At 43.4% G+C, this 19,894-nt stretch overlaps 1 protein-coding gene across 30 annotated transcripts in view; it reads right to left on the reverse strand.

Annotated features, from left to right (window-relative positions):
* Nucleotides 1-8,625: 8,625 nt before the first annotated feature.
* The window catches only part of RIMS1 (regulating synaptic membrane exocytosis 1), a 278,881-nt gene continuing 267,612 nt past the window's right edge, over nt 8,626-19,894 (reverse strand). For all 30 annotated transcript variants that reach the window (XM_063124987.1, XM_063124976.1, XM_063124984.1 and 27 more), the window contains 5 exons: nt 19,739-19,880; nt 18,817-18,929; nt 13,181-13,282; nt 11,268-11,407; nt 8,626-9,982 (listed from right to left, as the gene is read on the reverse strand). In XM_063124987.1, the coding sequence (XP_062981057.1) occupies nt 9,764-9,982; nt 11,268-11,407; nt 13,181-13,282; nt 18,817-18,929; nt 19,739-19,880 (716 nt within the window). In that variant the 3' untranslated portion in view covers nt 8,626-9,763. The remainder of the gene's footprint in view (nt 9,983-11,267; nt 11,408-13,180; nt 13,283-18,816; nt 18,930-19,738; nt 19,881-19,894) is intronic.

Genomic DNA, 19,894 nt, shown 5'->3' on the forward strand with positions numbered 1-19,894 from the left:
AGTGCATTACGTCACTTTTCAGACATGCTATACAGGTAGTAGGATTTAACACTCCTTGTTACTTTGACTGAGGCCTTAGGTAGACTTGCCTTTTGTTCTGGGTCAGAGGAGGGGAGATCTCGTGTTCAAATTAATGCGAGATCTCTCCCCCGTTTACACGTAAGGCGCGACGACCTCAGGAAGAAAGGCGTCGCACCCACCATTTTAAAAAATAAATCTTAAAGTAACAGCAGTGCACAAACGGTCATGCGCAAAGGTAGGTGGTTTTTTTAATTTAAATTAATTTCCCCGCTCCCCCACCCTACCCCCTATGGGCACAGTGCTCCTGAGGAATGCTGCGCCCCGTGCGTGGCTCCCGTCTCCACGTGAGTAATTGCGGGGAGCGGGGATAAGCCGGGGAAACGGGTCACATGTTCCGCAGTCTCAGGGTCAGCCCAGGACCGTGGAAAAAGCAGGCCCAAAGGGGAGGGCTCTATCCCAGGGCAAGGGAGGGATGATCCCTCCCTGATCCCGGGATCCCCTGTGTGTCATGTGGATGCACAGGGATGATCCTGGGGTTCGTCCCAGGATATAGCCTGGTCTAGCTAAGGCCTGCTACTTCATTTCCATCCCTTTCTTTTCTTTCTCATGAGTATCAGTATAATAATTTCCTGCTAGCAGATCACATCTATCCAGGGGGGATTCTACATGCCGTACTGAGGGCGCTTCCATGCGCCCCCAGTGCGGCCCCAAAGCGATTGTGTAACTTGCCTGGAGAAGCGACGAGGAAGAGGCATCCTTGCAGCCGCAGCCGCCACCCACCTACTTCCTTGCCGGCCGGGACGGAGAGCTCGGCGGAAGAAGGCGGGGTGGAGAGCTTCTTCCACTCTCCACCCTGCCTTCTTCCGCCAAGCTCTCCGACCCGGCCGGGTCAGAGGTAGGTGGGCGGCGGCAAGGACACCTCTTCCTCGTCGCTTCTCCAGGCAAGCTACACGATAGCTTTGGGGCCGCACTGGGGGCGCATGGAAGCGCCCTCAGTACGGCGTGTAGAATCCCCCCAGGTCACACCATATTCCTCTCAGATAGAACTGTCTGGGAAGTGACTGTGCCTACAACAACGTAGCTGTCAGGCTAACATTACTGAGTTCAGAGCATTACTGAAAAACAACCAAGGTCACCTTTGACTTTTTCCTGATATTTATGTCAAAACAAAAACCCTTCAACAATCTCTTTCGCCTTCTGTTTAAAGATACTCTATTTTAAAGTCTTCTTCCTCCTCCTCCTCCTCCTCCTCCTCTTCTTCTGTATTGGCAACCATGAAGGAAATTGCTTGAAAGACGTATTCTAGGACTGCAATATATTGATGTTGTATAGTGCTATTACATATACCTTGTACATACTATCAAATGCATCATTCAGGTGCTCCCATAATTGTGATAGTGAATATTGGAAGTCTTTGATTGTTGTCCTTCCACTGGCAAGCAAAGATGCTTTTATTCAGGCAGGTGTTTGCCCTATAAGCTGCTCTGTTGCTGGAAGTTTTTTTAAAAATTCATTGGTGCTATTCATTTCTTTTATTGTTGTGGCTTTAATTGTTTTTAATATATTTGCCTTTCTGTTACATTTTAATTAAGATTTTGTTTTTAATTTGAATTTTATTGTTAGCTGTCTAGAATGCCTTTTTTTTGGCAGAAAGGCAGGATATAATTTAACCAACTAATTAATAATAATAAATAAAGCAATTGTATTATTGCTTTATTTATGCACAGCCAAACTTTATAATATATATTCAACTAAGTTTTAAAATAAAATACTACATACTAATAAATAATAATAGAGGGGTAGTGCATTTGGCCACACCACTGAGCCACTAAATGAGTCCTCACCAATAAGACGGGGTAGGGGGCTCTCAGGCCCCAACTGCAGAGCAAGTGTTAACCCAAACACCTCTCCACTTTGGCAAATGGCCATTGAACAGAGCCTACAGGAAAAGGCCAATCAAAAGTCCAGCGAGAGAGAGAGAAAAGGGGGGGGGAGGACCAGAAGATTTTGCTCAGTAATGTTATGTATCCATTGCTGAAGCAGTAGTAGCTGTGAATCATAAATGATGGGAGCTGTTTCAGAGACAGATGAACAAGGGTTCACATCAAAGGCAAAGCGTGGGGGCAGGGAGTGGCGGCGGCAGAGGAGGTGGAGGAGGTGGCTGCCAGAATCTTGCTAGAGGATGTGCAACAGATGTCACAAATCCAGACATCTTATCAGGCCGTCATGAGAACCAGACTGGTATTAAGGGAACACTGAGGAACACTTCTCAGATGGAACAGTAAATCCCAGCATAACGTATTGGCTACATGTGCCATGAAAGATGCAAAACATGATGAATGACACAACTGATGTTAATGAAGGCGGGGGTGGGGCGGAGTGGTGGTCAAGTGTTCTAGCATTATGAAAGAAGATGCTGGATGTGGCCTGAGTGGATTATGCTTCCTGGGAGGAACCAGGAAGTAGCTGAGGGCAACGCTCGCTGCTTCTGACCTGAGGAGAGAGAGGCCACTGTGTGAGAAAGCTCAGTGGAAAAGCTTTGTTTGAATCAAACTTGGGTTTGTTTATGGTAAGTAGTGAGATCAGAGGGAAATGCAATGCAATGCAAGAAATACAATTGCATTGCAAGCTTAAATGTATTAAAGTAATTACAGCGACCATTCATAAAAAAGTGTCACAAACTTCCTGGCGTTGGTGAACTAATTAACAGTAGTAGAGAGATTAAAAGAAATCCATAAGTGATGGAACCAAACTTCTCGAAACGTTGGGTGGAGACTGGCCTGTGGATTAAGTATGTAAAATGCAGGCGGCCAATGCCAGAATATGTAATCTCTATGCAAAAGAATAAACACTAATTTGATATCAGAAAAGGCAATATTGAGAAAACAGTTGGAGAACATGTCAGCTTCCCAGGACTGTTAATGTCCTTAAAGTGGCCGTTCTTGAGCAAAGGAACTTCACAGGGAGACTCCAGCATGAAACTGCTGACACTAATCCATATATGTGAAGGTACTGCTGCAGATCCCACCATGTCGCAAGCATGAAAAAGTACAGGCTGTGACTCTTCTTCTTTACAGAAGGAATGTGATTGAGGGCATAGTACTCTATGACTGTTGCCCTCCATGGGAATTGCTTTGAAGGGTCAGATAACCTGCATATTGATTCCACACCCAAGTCATCCCCTTTCTTCACACGGACTGAGCGCCATTTAGCAACTGTGATATTGAGTAGAAACCTTCTGCAGGCACACAAGAATTGTTATTGAGTAAGAGATATTGCTTGACTAGATAGCTGAACAAATTGAATTTGTGTGCCCATGAAAAACATTCCTAATAAACCATTTTGGGAAATTCACTATTTTATTAAACTTCCCTACATTTTGCAGTACTATTTTGAGGGTTGCCTGGTTTGTTTTGTTTGTTCTTCTGGCATTATTAAGACATCTGGGTACTACAGCCTGGGCTCTAGTAGATCCCTGCATTGCGCATTTCCATTCCTCTTGCTTGGAACCACCATACTGAGCTATTTAGGGAGCAGTAGAGCCATGTCAAGTCTGTATGACTTGGCTCCAGCTGAGGGTGCCAAGCCCCAACGGAGGCCCACTGGCAAGAGCCCCCTGGAGTTCCTCCTCCTCTTCACCATTGCAACATGCTTGTTCACCTGCCTCTTGGTTTGACCCAGGCCGTAGACCTAAGGTTTATCCCGGGATCATCCCTGTTCATATAAATGACACACAGGGGATCTCTGGAGCAGGCAGGGACGACCCCGGGACGATCCTGGGATAAACCTTAGGTCTAGCTAAGGCCTCAGACAAAAGTGATGGTGAGAAGGAGCAGGAGATGCCACCACCTATTTGCTCACTGGCTGGCAAAGGAATGAGCAAGTGATGGCAATAAGGGAGAAGAGGAGGAGCAACAAGAGCAGTGTAAAAGTAAACTCACTGAGGCAGGAGGCCTGTTGATGGCCCCTTGATCAAAATCCTGGAGCTGGCAGTGATGAGTGTTTTCCTGGGGTGGTCTCTTCCTGTAGTTATAGACTTCTTCTTGAAGCTACTTCAGGACCGCTCTCAATGGCGTGGCACTGAACCATATATTGAGATAAAGTAGCCTTCCCCAATCTGGTGCGCTCCAGATGTTTTGGACTACAAGCTCAAGCACTGGACATGCTACGTTGTGCTGATGGGAGTTGGAATCCTAAAACATCTGGAGGGAACCTGGTTGGGGAAGATTGAAATATAGGATGCATCTCTAAAGAATACACTTGAAATGCACCCTTCCCCACCCTGTAAAAAATAGTTTATGACCTGTAGTAAGAAGGTAGTCTTTTTGAAATTCTAGAAAATATACTGTGTGGGCTTTGCTAGACGTACCTGTTAATCCAGGCGTGTGGAGGGGCAAGCCTGCGCTGCAGCTAGCGTGGGCTGTCACTCCTAGCTAGACGTCAGACACAGCGGGGTAAAGGAAGCCCATTGCGTCCGCCATTTTTTAATGTTTTAAAGGGACAGGAGTGCTCAGGTAAGGTGTTTTTTTAAAAAAAGGTTTCCCCGCTCCCCCTGCCCCCAATCTCCCTCCCCCCTGGCCACGATCTCCCTCCCCCCCTGGCTCTGCTCTTCCCCCCCATCTCTCCTGTCAGCAACGCTCTTCCCCCCCTGGCTCCGATCTCTCCCCCTGCGATTCCCCCCCCCCAGCCCGATGGGCACAGCGCTTGGCTTCTCCCAGCTACTCGCAAGTAAGCCACGTAGCCGGGAAAAGCCGCGGACGGGCTAGACCTTCTGCGGCCCTGGGCTGCGGAAATACTGGGCCAAAAGTGGTGCCGGTTATCCCAGGCCAAGGGAGGGTTTAGCCCGGGCTGACCCCAGGATCCCCTGTGCATCATCTGGACGCACAGAGGTGAGCCACGGTATCAGCCTGGGCTAAACCCTCGTCTAGCAAAGGCCAATGTCTCTTGGAAAAATAAATATTCAAAGTCTGTTAAATCAGTATGACGGGCTCCATGTAACGACGAGCCTCAGGAATCCCAGAACTCCGGGTGGACACCCCCCCCACACACACGTACCCAACCATTTGAATGGAAGCAAATATTCAGCTGTAGCATCTCATGCTGAAAACTCTTCAGGTAAAAGGGGTGTGAAATGCAACTGCATGTTCAGGGCTGTTTTGTGTGATACCATTTTGTACGTGGGGGACTGATTCCAGAGTACAAAAGGCATGTACACAGTGTCACTTACTAATCATGCTGTATTGTGTCAATCATATAGCTTTGCTTGCAACATACACATGAGTAGAGCTTGATCTTTTCTTCCTTGTTGTCGTTTCTCTATCTTGATTAGGGGAAAGGCACAGTTCACAAATAATGCTCTGCACTCGCTGCTCCTGCTTCATCATTCACCTCCTCCTCTTCCAATTCAGTAGCCAGTTCTCATGCTCAAAATGTCATATATCAAACAGGCCTTAAAAGCAGATGACAACAATGTGTTATTTTAATATTTTATTGATTAAATATCATTTTTTTAAAAAATCGATGTCTTGTGTGTTTCCTCGGGGGTCTGGTTGGGGCTGAAAAGTGAAGCGTAAGTACTGTGTTCAACAAACAAAAAATCAAACTGCACATTCTCCAGTTGTTTTTCCATGTAGATCAGTGACTTTTGGATGGTTTTAAATATAGCCAAGAAATGTTTGGCCTCTCTAAAAGAACGTAGGTGATAAGAGCAACTTCAAGGGAAAGGATTTAGAAATAGGTAGGGGAGGGAGGGATTTCAGCACAGGGAAGGGTTAACTCCCCACCACTTGCACTACCCCTGACCTGGATTGGGATCACCCTGTATTATTATTTTTAGGATATAAATGCAAAGGCACATTTAACACAATATATACTTTGACCATGAGCAGGGGCTGTAACATCGGTAAAAGCTAAAACCGGTTGTACTTTAAAAATAAAATGCTGTGCAGAAAATATTAATTAATTTCCCCAGAACAGTATAATATCAAAGGGGCTGCATAGAAGATCACACTGTTCCTCTTCCATGATCAGGAAAATGGGATGATGGAAGAAGTGACAACATGATCTATAGGTCGTCTTTCACCACATTTACATTGACCAGTCCTTTCCATGGGGAGGCCAGGTGCAGTAACATCTGTGTGGCTCTCTCATTGAGGAGCATCAGGAAGGAGGGAAGTTGTTTGAGAGAAAGATGAGAGATACATTTTAAAAATAGAGAATTAATGGCCAGAAGGGATGAAAGACCAAGTTGTTGGTGACGGTTCTACTAGAGCTGACGAGGTATATGGTTCTCTGAACTAAGCTTTTTCTCAAGATCCTTCTATCCTTTTACCTGATGCAGCTATTGGCTGGTCCGCTTGAACAAAAGATGGGTGCAATTTTCTCTGGCATTGGCCCTGCAATTTAGCCCACTTGTGGGGGTTCTGTCTCCTGCAAGGCCTCTGAAACTGACAAATCATTCCTGCATCTGTTTCTCTGCCTTACTATGGGCTTCTCTACACGAGCGATTGGCTACTCACAGAAGTTCGCAGGTTGATTACAAGGCGTCATGAATGACCAGGACGTCTCCCACAGTATCCATTGAAAATTCCGCCATGAAAAGAACCGTCTTTAAAGTCATAACATCCCCAAAAGCGGGAACTTCCACCAGTAGATGGCACTGTCTCAATTGAAGTGAACAAAGTGGAAGTATTAAATTCAAAGTACATGGTCGCCCCTCTCTGTCTGCTTTCTCTTGCAACTGCTGGCCTTCCTCAGACCTTAGCTTCTATGGGCCGTTTCCCCAGACCACAAGTGTGTGTCTGCATGTATACAATGTCTTGCTATTGCAGAGTAATGAAAGCAAGCAGAGGCACTGCTAGGTTTGAGAGAGGCCCAGGCCAGTTGTTTTCCTGCCCCACCCCTTGCCAGTCCGTTTTTTAATCTTTGAGGACAGGACGGCTCTTGTCCCTCCCACTGCTTCCTTTCCAGCCTGCTTTTTAATTTTTAACTTGGGGAGCAGTAGCATCCATTGAGGGCACAGGAGCAGTGAAGGGGTGGTCCTTATGCCACTCCTGGGCACTCATTGGTCATGTACCCCCAAAGGGAACTCGCTGCTACTTAAAGTTAAGCAGGAAAAGAATGGCCCACCATGGGGCTGCAGCCTCAACGCTTCCTTTTACAAATGAGTTGACTAGGAGGAGGAAGAGTAGCTGCCACTGCTTGTCAGGGAGGCATTCCCGGGCCATCCTGGACCACGGGTCCCCAGACTTGTGCCCCATGGTCCGGCCACTGAAAGTAAGCACTCTCTAACCATCTGCTGCAATGCCAGCTCCTCACATCGATGGAGAAGCAGCAGCAAGCAACTGGGACTAGAACAACAAGGGGAGGGTAGACAGAAAGAGAGCACAGAGTCAGATCAGAGGAAGCGTAGAAGTGGGCACAACACTGCATTGAGGTCTGGCCTTCTATAGCAATAGACAGCCTTGCAGTGCCACCAGTTCACAGAGTCTGCTGGGCCTTCCTATGGCTCTTGGAGCATCTCTATACTCTTCAGCCATAGTAATCCTTGAAGCGGAGTATTGGGTGGGAGCAAGGGTGGATGTGCTCTGTCTCAAAAGCATCAGCACTGCATTTGGGGGACTCAAGTGCACACATATTGAATGCAAAACAACAACTACGCGGAACATGAAAAGGAAATTTTATTAAACATGTCTACATAACATGAGTTGGAAGTTCATTTAAAAGCACAGGGAAATTTTAAGACAAGTGGTCAAAATAGAAAGGTACTACCGAATTATAATTAGTTTATTTATTTCTTTATTTTGGCCACTAAAAGACAGAACAGAATCTAATAGTGCACCAATGCTTCAGTTCTTCCTGCTCAGCAGGTCGAGCAGTAATCAGTCTGTGCCCCATGTAAACATGGGCAGAAGAGTTCTGGCAATGTTAAATAATAATAATAATAATAATAATAATAATAATAATAATAATAATAATAAATAGTTCACTTGGTGCAGGCAGTTATGTCTATGAAGGAAAACTTAATTGTGTACACAGTTTCTACATGTGTTACAGCCCCACAGTAGGAATCTACACCAAAATATTTATTAGAAGGAATTTGGTCCGTACTACGTCACGTTTTCCATAGGGTAAAAAATAAAGTCCATCGATAGACATTTAGCACCAGACTGATTGACAGCCTGGCTGAAACCTGCAAAATGTCTATAAGAAAAAATGGATGGCTTAGATTTCTTGGTTACTTCATTAGAGTAATTACGAGCAAACTGTACAAGTACATGCAACATACAACCTGGCCTATGTGGAACTAACATACATTATTAAATAATCTCTTTTGTTTGTTTCTTTTTTTCTCTTTCTCTTTTTCTGGGTTTTTCTTTTCTTTTCTTTTCTTTTTTTACAAAAAAACGTGCATGCAGCTTTGAACAGTTCCAAGTCATGCTGCTCTATTTTGTGATTTCACCATAAAAGGAGGGAGAACTTCTCAATGCACCTGCACATTCTGCAGTTTTAGCACATTTACAGAAAAACACAAGGGTATTCAAGGCCAAGAAAGAACCTAAATGAACAAAATGCAAGTTTGTCTGTACCCCCACCCCTCCCGTAAAAGTAAGATTACCTTTGTTTAAAAAATAATAATCAAGCATTGTGCTTGCATCAATCTCAAAGAAATGTAAACTGAAATTTGATAGAAACAATAGCAAGTCCAGAATATTTCAACTGGAATTCCCAGTGAAAAACTGAAGAACTTATACCATGCTCTAACCAGGGCAGAGAAGTGTGTCAAAAGTGACCCATGTCTCAGAGAAGCCTGGGTATAGCTGAAAGTGTCCGATGCTCAACTCCATTCCTGGTCAACATTTGGGAAGTCAACTATACATTTACACGGGGGAACATAAGGGCATTTCTCATCAGGTCTGGTAAGACAACCGCTTTTACAAACGTAATTGCCAATGTCAAAATGAAAACCAAAGCCGCTTTTTATCTAGTCTTCAGCAATAGTTGCAATGGCAGATTTTCTTCATGCAAAGAATGAAACATTAAGAAAAAAATCATGAGGCATAACGTAAATATATTCGGTTTTTACAATGAAAAAGTCCGACAAACACTAAGAAAAAACCCTAAACTAAACTAGACATTGGTAATTCATCCTGGTTTTCCACATGCGATAAGACTGTGGACAACCAGCATGGAGGGACAACAGGACTACTGTTGGCATCATATGGTAATTCTGGCAGATGAACACTTTTTGGAGATGCTCACAGAGATGTACTTCAGCCCTTTTTGGTTTGGTTTAGAAAAAGAAAGGAAGGGTCTCTGTTAGCATCATGGCAAGGTAACACAGCAAAAACAAGTGGAAGTAACACATACAGAAACACCAGATAACACTGTTTGTGGTCTCTGGGGAGGGGGGGGGATGGGGGGAACTGTGGGAAGAATGAGCGGTTCCAGTCTCATCTTAGAGGCCCCTCCTCATTACAATTATCGCAAGCATCATCAGGGTCATTTTGCTAGATGGATTTGACTGTATTTTCATATACTGCTTTGTTCAGTCAGTTTAAGCCACCCTTTCAACAAACAACTCAAGACACATTTTTGGATAAACCACAGCAGGCAAAACCGAAGGGATGATTGTCTCTTTTCAAAAATGCTCCTCATTGTTGTAAATAGCTCCCCCCACCCTCCACTCCAATGGTCATCCTGGGTGGTAACAACTATTAGAGAGCTCCTGCTATTATGTTTACTAAGATCGAATGCATGGAGGCCCAGTTGAACTTTCCAGAGATGACTGAGAAGCCCGGCGAGTCAGAGGAGTCAAGGTTGGATCCACCAGGGAGGAGGGTGGAAATAATTTATACCAGCCTATTACCACACTGGACAAATCAAGTTCTTCCAGCAAGATCTGTGCAACTCCCATGAAACATTTGTGATCCATCCGGCCATAGTCTCCCCAGACTATCACCTGCAAAAACAACAGACGGAATCAACACACCCCTAGCAAATATATTATTACATGCTCTCTGATTCCAAGCAGTGAGGAGTTTGAGGGGTAGAACTGTTGTGTTTCATTTTTCTTGGAGGGGAAAACACTGGAGGGTTATGATATTTTTGTAATATTTGCTCTATTTGCAAGTATACAAGCAGAGGCAGTTGCTGGGGAACATGGGTGGGAGGGTGCTATTGCACCATGTCCTGCCTTGTTCATCCCTGGTCCACAGCTGCTTGGCCACTGTGTGAACAGAGTGCTGGACTAGATGGACCCTCGGTCTGGTCCAGCATGGCTCTTCTTATGTTTTTATGTTCACAGCATAGTGGGAACAAATGCATGCCTATAAGCAGAATGCACTACTGATAACTCTGCATCTAGTCCCCAAAGAAAGCCATTGCACCTCAAGAACACTACAGCTTCAGCCAGCTCTTTCCCCCTTTTTGGCTGTATTCTCTCTCCCCTTAACTGGAGGCTTAACTGAGTTTCATTAGAAATTTCCAACTATCAGGAGAACATCTCCTGTTACTGATGAAATGTCAGCTAATCATTTATTTTATTTTATTATTTATTTATTTATTACATTTTTATACCGCCCAATAGCCAAAGCTCTCTGGGCGGTTCACATCCTAGACTGTTAGCAAGCTATCAATGTAAGCAATGATTGTCTCCAAGCAGCTGTAACGATATATGCATGGCATGCTCTCACCATCTGAAAAAACAGGGACATGTTTTTTTCCAGAGGGAAAAATGGGGGTGGGGGGCATTGCACACATTATTGTACACAACACACACACTCAAGGTTGAGTATGGTTTGAGGGTGGATTGTTGTTGAACCATGGGTTGTTGTTGAAATGTGGGTTGTTGTGTTAACCCAGCCATGCTAACAAACCATGGTTTGTTAACCACAAACAATCCACAACTAACAACCCAACAACAAAGTATGGGTTCTCTTCATGAGTTGTTCATTGTTAACAAACCATTGTTTGTTAGCACAGCTGGGTTCACACAACACAAGAACCCATGGTTCAACAACAACCTATATGTCTACAACAACCTACATTCAACCATGAGCACCGATTGACGTGTTGTGTGAACCAAGCCACTGGTTCAAACAGCCTTCCAGGTTGAACTAAATCCTATCTGTGCCACAGTATTTGGATTTCAGTTGCTTTAATACCACTATTAGTCAGAGTCTGCAACAACATGAAATAATTACTGAATGGATGAATGAATAATTTATTACAAAATAATTACTGACCTGAAGGACTTTACCATGTGGACTTTCATCAAAAACCAGTGTCTGTTGGTATAAAGGGTCAAGGGTTTTCCTAGCAATCCTTGTCTTCTTCTTGGCTATACAAGCCCCATTTTCCAACAGGTACACTTTGACATATGGAGCTGTGAAGTATAACTAGTATCAGCTTAGTCTTAAATTAATGACTCATGTATTTTCAAGGCATTTATATAAGAACAATGGGTGTGTGTGTGTGTGTCCAAAGAACACACACAAAAAAGGATTGGCTTTAAGTTCCCCACTGCCGATTGCTTGAAATGTACAGTAATTATTTTTGAAAAGCTTGAGAAAAAATTGTGACTATGAAATAGGAAGGAATGCTGAGGAGAAGCTGGTCTTATGAATGTATGATGTTTGAGCACAAGAGAACTAAAGTGGAAAAATATTTTTCCCTCAGTAGAGGTATCTGAAAATAGTAGTTTTCATTATACCATTGATTCTTGTTTATGAATTTTTGGGCTCCTCGCTATGAAATTACAACTTGGCTGAAGTACCAGTGTGCCACTAAAGATTTCATCATACCTCTCATTTGATTGTTTTTTCTTTTTGTCCTCAATACTTAGCGATAAAGTTTTGAAAGATTTCACCATACTCACATTGCAAAGGAAGATTCTTTCTAAAGTTCAGGTATAACCCTTTAGAGTCTGTTCTATTATCAATTTTACAGTGAAGTCCTGTACATATCTACTCAGAAGGAAGACCCATAGAGTTTGACATGTTTTACTCCAAAGGATTGCAACCTTGGAGGTTTAAAACCTAAAGATTGCTGTTCTTTTCGGTACATGACAGAAGAACTGACTGGCAATGTTTACTGAATTTATAACTTGCTTAATATTTAAGTTGCATAGCACAACAGATGCAAACATAATATGGACTTAAATACATGCTGGTGTGTCAGCTCAGGAGGTGAATGTGGGTAAAATAACATATTCTGATATAGACATCTCTGTTCAAACCCCAAATTGATATTAAGCGGTTCTGGCTGGGTTCATACAACATGGTAACCCACCCAGTGTGGGTTGTTGTTGAATTGTGGGTTATTGTGTTGTTTGAACACAGTGTGTTTTCTGTAGGGTGGCTTATTAACCATGCAGCATGGTTTATTTTTTCTCAAACAAGGCACCTTGATAACCCATAGCTTATTGTTGGGTTGTTCAGGGTGGTTAACAAGCCACGCTGCAGAAAAAGTGTGTTCAGACAACACGATAACCCACTCTGTGGGAAATGCGCTGCAGTCAGACAACAGGATAACCTCTGGTTTGACAACAACCCACACAGGGTAGGTTAGCGTGTTATGTGAACCCAGCCTCTGTCAAACATTGACATGCCACCCTAGTACATACAATAACCAAACAGGATCAAGGCATCCAGAACATTTGCATATTCTGCTTCTAGGGATCATGAAGACCTTTATGTAGGAGGATAGGATGAGGTTGATGTTTCCCCTTCCCCCACGTCATCATCACTGCCTCTACTCTTCTTGGGGCATTTTTAGGAGTGTAGAGTATTGGGCACATCTGATTCCACCAAGCCAAATGCATTCTAAGTGAATCTGGCCCTTGGTTTCCAGGACATGATAATGAGACTACAGTAGTATGGTGCCCCTCTTCCATACTGTATGTAGGTACTTTGATTTCCAAGAAACTGGGATTTCCAGTTGTTGCTAAAGCAGAAGAAATTTCAGGGCAGATGCACCCATATTATGCCCAATCCACGAAGAGAGGAAGGGGCCGTGATAAGTAGCTACAGGCAAGATGCAGTTAAAAGGATGGGCACTTTTGACATCAAACACTTCACACCACAAAGAATTGGAGAAATGTATGGGATACCATCATATTAAGCATCCTCTTGTCTTTCACCCTGCAGAAGTTCCTTACCTGGGGTAGATTTAGAACCAGGCTTTTGTATTAGGCCTCGGGCTCTAATGACTTCTACTTCTAATTGGCCTTTCTTATCCACCATTCCAATCTGAATATCTCCTGAAAGAGAGTGGGGTGGCATCAGTATCCTATTCAGCAAAACAATGATCCTACAATTATTCACAACAAGCTCCACTGGTTAGATGGCTTTTCCTGAATTTGTGCCATTTATTTATTTATTAAACATTTCCACACCAGCCTCCCTAAACCTTCAGTTTGTTTTTAGTTCTTTGTTTGGGAAATGTTAATTGCAGTTTCAACCCAGCAACACGGTCCTTCTTGCATGGAATGCAATTTAGATTTATTTATTTATTTATTGCATTTCTATACCGGCCAATAGCCAAAGCTCTCTGGGCAGTTTACAAAATTAAGACAATTCAAAGTGTAAAACAACAGTATAAAACCATAATATAAAATACAATATAAAAGCACAACCAAGACAAAAAAAGCAGCAATGAAAAATACAAATCTAAAATACAAATTTAAAACAGCAAAGTTAAAATTAATTTATAGACTGTTAAAATACTTTGAGAATGAAAAGGTCCATTTCTTGGCTGCCTTTCAGGGCAAAGCCCTCACAAGGCGGCTTACAATAAAATACATAAAATATTAAAAGCAATAAAATATTGCTTTTAATAAGCATAAAATATTAAAAGCAATTAAAACAGAAATCAGCAAGAGGGTACAAAAACAATAAAACCAACAATAAAACCAGCAGGAACAACAATAGCGGCAATAATAACAATAACAGCTATAACAATACTCATTGTGCGAAGGCCATAGTAAAATAAAACATTTTTAAGGCCTTCTTGAAAGCCTGCAAGGAAGGTGCATGGCGGACCTCCGATGGAAGTTTGTTCCAGAGGTTTGGGGCCACCGCAGTGAAGGCCCTCTCCTGGGTGGACACCCACCTAATTGCCCTCACAGGTGGGCCAATGAGAAGGGCCTCTCTTTCTGATCTTAAAGTGTGGGAAGGTTGATATGGGTGAAGGTGGTCCTAGTTCACACATTACAGCAACCCATGGTTTAATTAATCCATGGGTGGTTGTCTTACGCAGAGTTACCCCACGATTTGGCTGTCAGATGATTGAGCAAACCTCTAGTACTTTGGTCAATTCCTGGGTTCTTTTGTTTCCGCCCCCTTCTCACGTTCCCTCCCTGTATCGTAAATGCCTTTGCGGCACTGTAATATTGGCGTGCAGAGGGACTTGGTTCTTTGAATTCTCTTGCCTGCCACCTTGGGGCCACCAGTCTCCACTGCTCAAAGGCACTGGCAATAATGAAGGCAGGGGCTGCTGTTGTTGCCTGGCTTGGCGGTTCGCTTTATAGGGCAAGATCATGAAGAATTTGTTGAAAAGAGACTGTGGACCCTCAGCATTTAAGCTCTATTACACCAGCATTATACTGTGCATTCACTGCAAATTACATGCAAAGGACTCTAATGTTTTCTACTTTATAATCTGTTTTTACTGTGAAGTACTCCGATGCGTCTTGCTTGGATTGCGCTTCTTAGCCAAAAGAAGCGACGTATTTTCAGCCCCTTTAAGAGCGAATCTTTTGTTGTTCTCCAAGCAGCCACTGGGGGCGCAGGAGGATGACGAGAGCAGAGTCGCCCAGCCGAAGCGTTCTGGCACTCAGGAAGGCGCTTACTTTTGAGTAAAGATTCGAACAGCTCAATGCTATCCCTTCCAATCACAGAAAAAGTAAGCTCTTTTGAAGTTGCTTTTGCTAGTGTGGGGTGTGTGTGTGTATATGTGCTTACTCTTGAGTAAAAACACACACAGAAAAAGTGGAGAGTTCCTGAGGGAGCATCTCTCCCTTGTCACCCTCTCCGTAAAGAGATCCTCTCACCTGTGCAAAGTTTCCTTCCTCTCCCTCCCCCTCCCCTGCCGCTGCTGCCTGGGGAAACGGCTGCTCCCGGGGCACGCACAGGAGCAAGGCGGAGGTAGTGTGATGGGGCTAACAACAACAACAACGGCTTTCATGCGCCAATGGGATAATTCAAGGGAAATGGGTAGGTGTGATGAAGCTCTTTGTCTCCATGCCAGGTGCTGACACCAGATCTACTCTCCAGTAGACAGGCTGAGATTTATCTACAACATTTGAACCAAGAAAAGCCCCACCAGTAGTCAGGTTACAATGGCAGGGATGATGTTATCTGTACCTATGTTTCCTATTAATGTGCTAGAGGGTAGAATGCCAGGGGGGGTTGTTACCTATATCTACGCTTTCTAGTGGTATATTGTATTTCACACTTTTGATGCAAGCTGCCTTGGAAAGGCCTTGCCTTGAATGGCGTCATATGAAGTTTCGGAATAAAATAAACAAAATATCTGTATAGGGGCTCAGCCTGCCCACTCCTGCCCATGCTTGATCATCTTGTGTTTTTTTTATTATTTGGAAGTTAAAGCTCAAAGAGTTCATTAGGGTTCCCTTCCGACAAAGAAATATTTAAGACTGCAGCCTTGTCTTCTAACAACAGATCATTGTGAAATAAACAGATGGATTTCAAAACATGAATTATGCAGCTGGGCAGGGAAGTCTTCTGATGTTTGACCTTCCGGATTTGTATTTTGAGGCAGGCAGCAGTGAATGTTCTTTCCTTATTATGCAACTGCGCTCCGTTTACAAGAGAAAAATCCTAGTTGTCTGGTTTGAGGACACTATAGTAAATGAAGTGCCTGGGACAGCTATATCGTTCAAGATCTGAGATAGAAGCAGGATTTTTTCTAATACCCTGCTTTATACACACACACACACATACCAGCTGAAACCAATTCCTCAACCATGTCCTAGAAGCACACGTAGTGTTCATTCAAATCTAATTCTTTCTGTGTACCAGGCATTGGCAAGAGGGGGCCACAGCAGCTCATGGTTTTTTCCATCTAGAACAAAGATTCATATCTCAAGTATAATGGAAGCCTTCTACAAAAACCCTTTTTTAAGGGGAAAATGTGTGTGTTGCTTTTCTAGGTTAGAATCTCCCCAGAGCCTATTAAAAATTAAAGGCAGCAATAAGGTGGAAATAAAATGTCACTCAGAAAGTTTTTCTTCCTAAGCCATATAGGAACTGAGTTTAGAACTGTGTTGCCTAAAAATAATTTCATAGCGATTTTATAAGCAATCTTACCTGATTTGTATGAATGTATAACAAGTTATGTAGTTAAATGTTCATTGTGTGCTTCACAATTGAAGTAATACACATGGGCCATCTAAGGCAGAGGTGAGCAACTTACGGCTCTCCGGATGTTTTGGCCTACAAGACCCCTGATTCCTCAGCACTGGCTATTTTTCGTGCCACCACCATAACTGCATGTTGTCCATTAGGTCCAGGGTCTAAAATTACCTGGCTGCCCCACTGCTTTAGCCACCAGCTGAAGTTTTATTCTCCTGAACTTTTAATGGATTGTGGATTCAGTGGATTGGTTTTATTGCTATATTAAAGTTTATGTATTGTTGTTTTAGTGTTATTATTAAACTGATGAAGTTGCATCCAGAGATGCCATGAGTGGAACTCTGTTCATGGAAGGAGAAGAGAAGACACTGTTTTTACCCTTGCTTTTCCTGAAAAGCTGCCCTAGCGAGTTGGGGACACTTCAGGACAGCCTGGCATGGAGGGATCAAGGGCCTTCTACTCATGGAAAGGAAACTCTAGGTCCAAGCTGTGTGTTTTCATATTTTGTTGTTTACTGGCTTGAAAAGTTTTGTTAAAGGGTGGGATAAAAATGTTTCAAATAAATAAAGACAAAATCAGAAATGAGGAAGGGGAAAGTGAAACCCAGAGTGGTTAAGTGACCTGAGCCAAACATAGAGAGAACTCAGGGCACCAGTATCAATTTGAATAAACCACCTAAATGTGGCTTCTATGCAATTAGCTCATGCTCTAAGACCAAAGGTCCAACGACATCAATCCTCTATACCAAACGGATCAGGCACAGCACACAGAAGCACTCTGAGGCAAATTCAGCCTCCGTCCTGATTTCTCAGTTGTTGATGTCCAGAACATTTGCACTGTCTGGGATTCTTTAAGAAACAGAGACTGCATTGGTCTCCCACATACTATTTCCGCTGCAATCATACAGCAGAAAATGAAGAGTTGAAACTAGGACATTTTATTATTTTATTTTTGTTTCCTGCCAGCAGCCCTCCAAGATTTCAAACTACCGTCTTTCCTACCCCTTCCTGGAGATGCCAGGGGTTGGATCTTCTGCGTGCAAAGTATGTGCTCTTACGACTGAGTTAAGGCCCTCCGTGAACTCAAAAAGTGGCTTGCAACTAATAATTAAAATTAAACAACAAAGCAATTGACTGAAAATCAAAATCAAACAGCATAAACCAGAATAAATAAATTGAATAGCTCAGCAGAATAACATCAATAATCAATGAAAAGTGGTATAACCCCTATTGCAAAAATACAGTAAATATAAACATCAGCTAATTCCAAATGTGTTTTTCTTTTTGAAGAGTTGGGTTTTGTATCACAGCGCTTCAATGTTGGGACCATGCAGGTCTCTCCAGGTTGGCCTTCTAGGACTCGAACCACTACTGTGAAGGCCCTGCTCCTAGTGGGGACCCAGCATGTTGCAGACAGTATCCTGGTTCACATGATTGCAGGTTGGTTAAAAAGCCATGGTGGCTTGTTCACCACCCTGCTTGTGCCAGTCAGATGCCAGGAGGATTAGCATAATTACCCTCAGCATTGCAGCTTGCTGTGTTGTGCGAACCCACAGCAACAAACCATTCTGGCCAGATTTGCAGAACATGACATGCAAATCCCCCTGGCATGTGACTGGCACATGCAGGGTGATGGAACCTCAGGTCAAGGGGCTAAATACAACCCTCCAGGGTTCACCAGATGGCTGTGGCCCCTTCCCCCCAGACCACCAAACATTTGGTGGTTCCCCAGCTTTTTATTTATTTATTTATTTATTTACTGCATTTATAACCCGCCTTTTTTCCTCCAAGGAACCCAAGGCGGAGTACATAATCCTCCTCACCATTTTTATCCTCACAACAACAAACTAGTGAGGTGGGTTGGGATGAGAGTCTGTGACTGGCCCAAAGTCACCCAGTGAGCTTCTGTGGCCGAGTGAAGACTAGAACCCGGATCTCCCGACTCCCAGTCCAACACTTTAGCCACTACACCACACTTTTGCACAGTTTCCCCCCATTCTAAAAGTTTGGAATGCCTCTCCTAAGGCTTAATTGCTGGCAGTAAGAGCTTTAAATTGAAATATGCTGGTATTTTATTTTTGGCATTTTCACTCTTGCGCCACCCACTGCTGGAACACGATCCTCAACAGTTTTTCCAAAACTGAATTTGGCCATTGGGCTGAAAAAGGTTCTTCACCTCCTGTGCCAGTGGTGTCTCCACATTTGAGCTCATTTTTCCATTTTACAAGTAGCGATTGCTCCTTTTGTTACAGGTTACTGCATAAAACTGCTGTCTGCATACCACATATCGGTTATATGTCCATTTATCCCATGTTTGTCATTATATGTGCATGTGTACAAGGATGTGTGGCAACAGCACATCATAAAATTGCGATTGGGGGTATCACATGTCCTGTCAATCAGAAGAAATCTTGTCTTACCCATGGCAGGTGTTGCTAAAGTCTGTCGTCCTACTAGCTGGGCAGGTCCGAGCCCATCAAGGAAATCACTAAACTGACTGTCAGCACCCAGCCGAACTCCAGGAAATATTAGGCTGTAGCAAAACAAATGGAGCAAAACCAAGAGAATTCTTAGGGGCCTATTATTATTATTTCAAAAAGATCTTGCTTTCCCAATTGCACTGCCTCGAGGAAATGTATGAAATGAAGATACAGATCTGCACATATGCAACTGTGCCTTTATTCCACAGTAGATCCAAGACTGCATCGTTATTCATTTCAGCAACACTTGGAGAAAATGCCAGTAAAGTACTTAATTGAGCAGCTATTCATTATCAAGTCAAGAAATACCAGAGTGTGTTATTTACTATGTGGCATATCCTGGCTCTAAATTGCTTTAAGTGGTGGAGATTCCCTCATTGGTAGTGGCATGGATCTATTTTTTTTTAATGTCAGGAGAATCAGAAGCAATCACCCCAGAGGATGTGCAAATACCCCCTCTCTATTTTTAACCACTGAGTAATCAGAGTCTCTCACTTAAGCCTCAAATTTATCTACCTGGAATAAGATGGCAGGGCTTTCAGAGGAAGGCTGTTGCTATTATAGCTATTCCTCTTCCCCTTTTGAGTTATGTAAGCTTGATCGTTGCTACCTCCACTTCCCTTTCCTTCCTTCTTGTAAAAGTTTGCTTATCCCTCCTACAATGTCACAGCTGGGTCTCTCTCTCTCTCACACACACACACACACACACTGCAGCAGTGTGAACAGACAGAAGCATCAGCAGCAGGGCTGCTCAACTGCTGACAACTTGGCACCCTCTGGCTAACTTACAGCCAGCACACACGTCCCATTTGCCTAACAGATGGGATGGTCCTGCCTACAAGAGGTCCCGACTTCCGCTTACTTTCCCTCTGAGCTGTAACTGTTGATACTGCCATCAGTCGATTCTCGACTCGGTTGCCGGACCATACGACTTCTCATTTCTGCTGCCATACCCGTTTCTGTGCTTCTCTGTATCGTGCTTTTTAATTTCTTGTTGCCCGTCTCTAAAAGAAAACAG

Source organism: Elgaria multicarinata, chromosome 4 (assembly GCF_023053635.1).
Source record: "Elgaria multicarinata webbii isolate HBS135686 ecotype San Diego chromosome 4, rElgMul1.1.pri, whole genome shotgun sequence".
Classification (NCBI taxonomy): domain Eukaryota; kingdom Metazoa; phylum Chordata; class Lepidosauria; order Squamata; family Anguidae; genus Elgaria; species Elgaria multicarinata.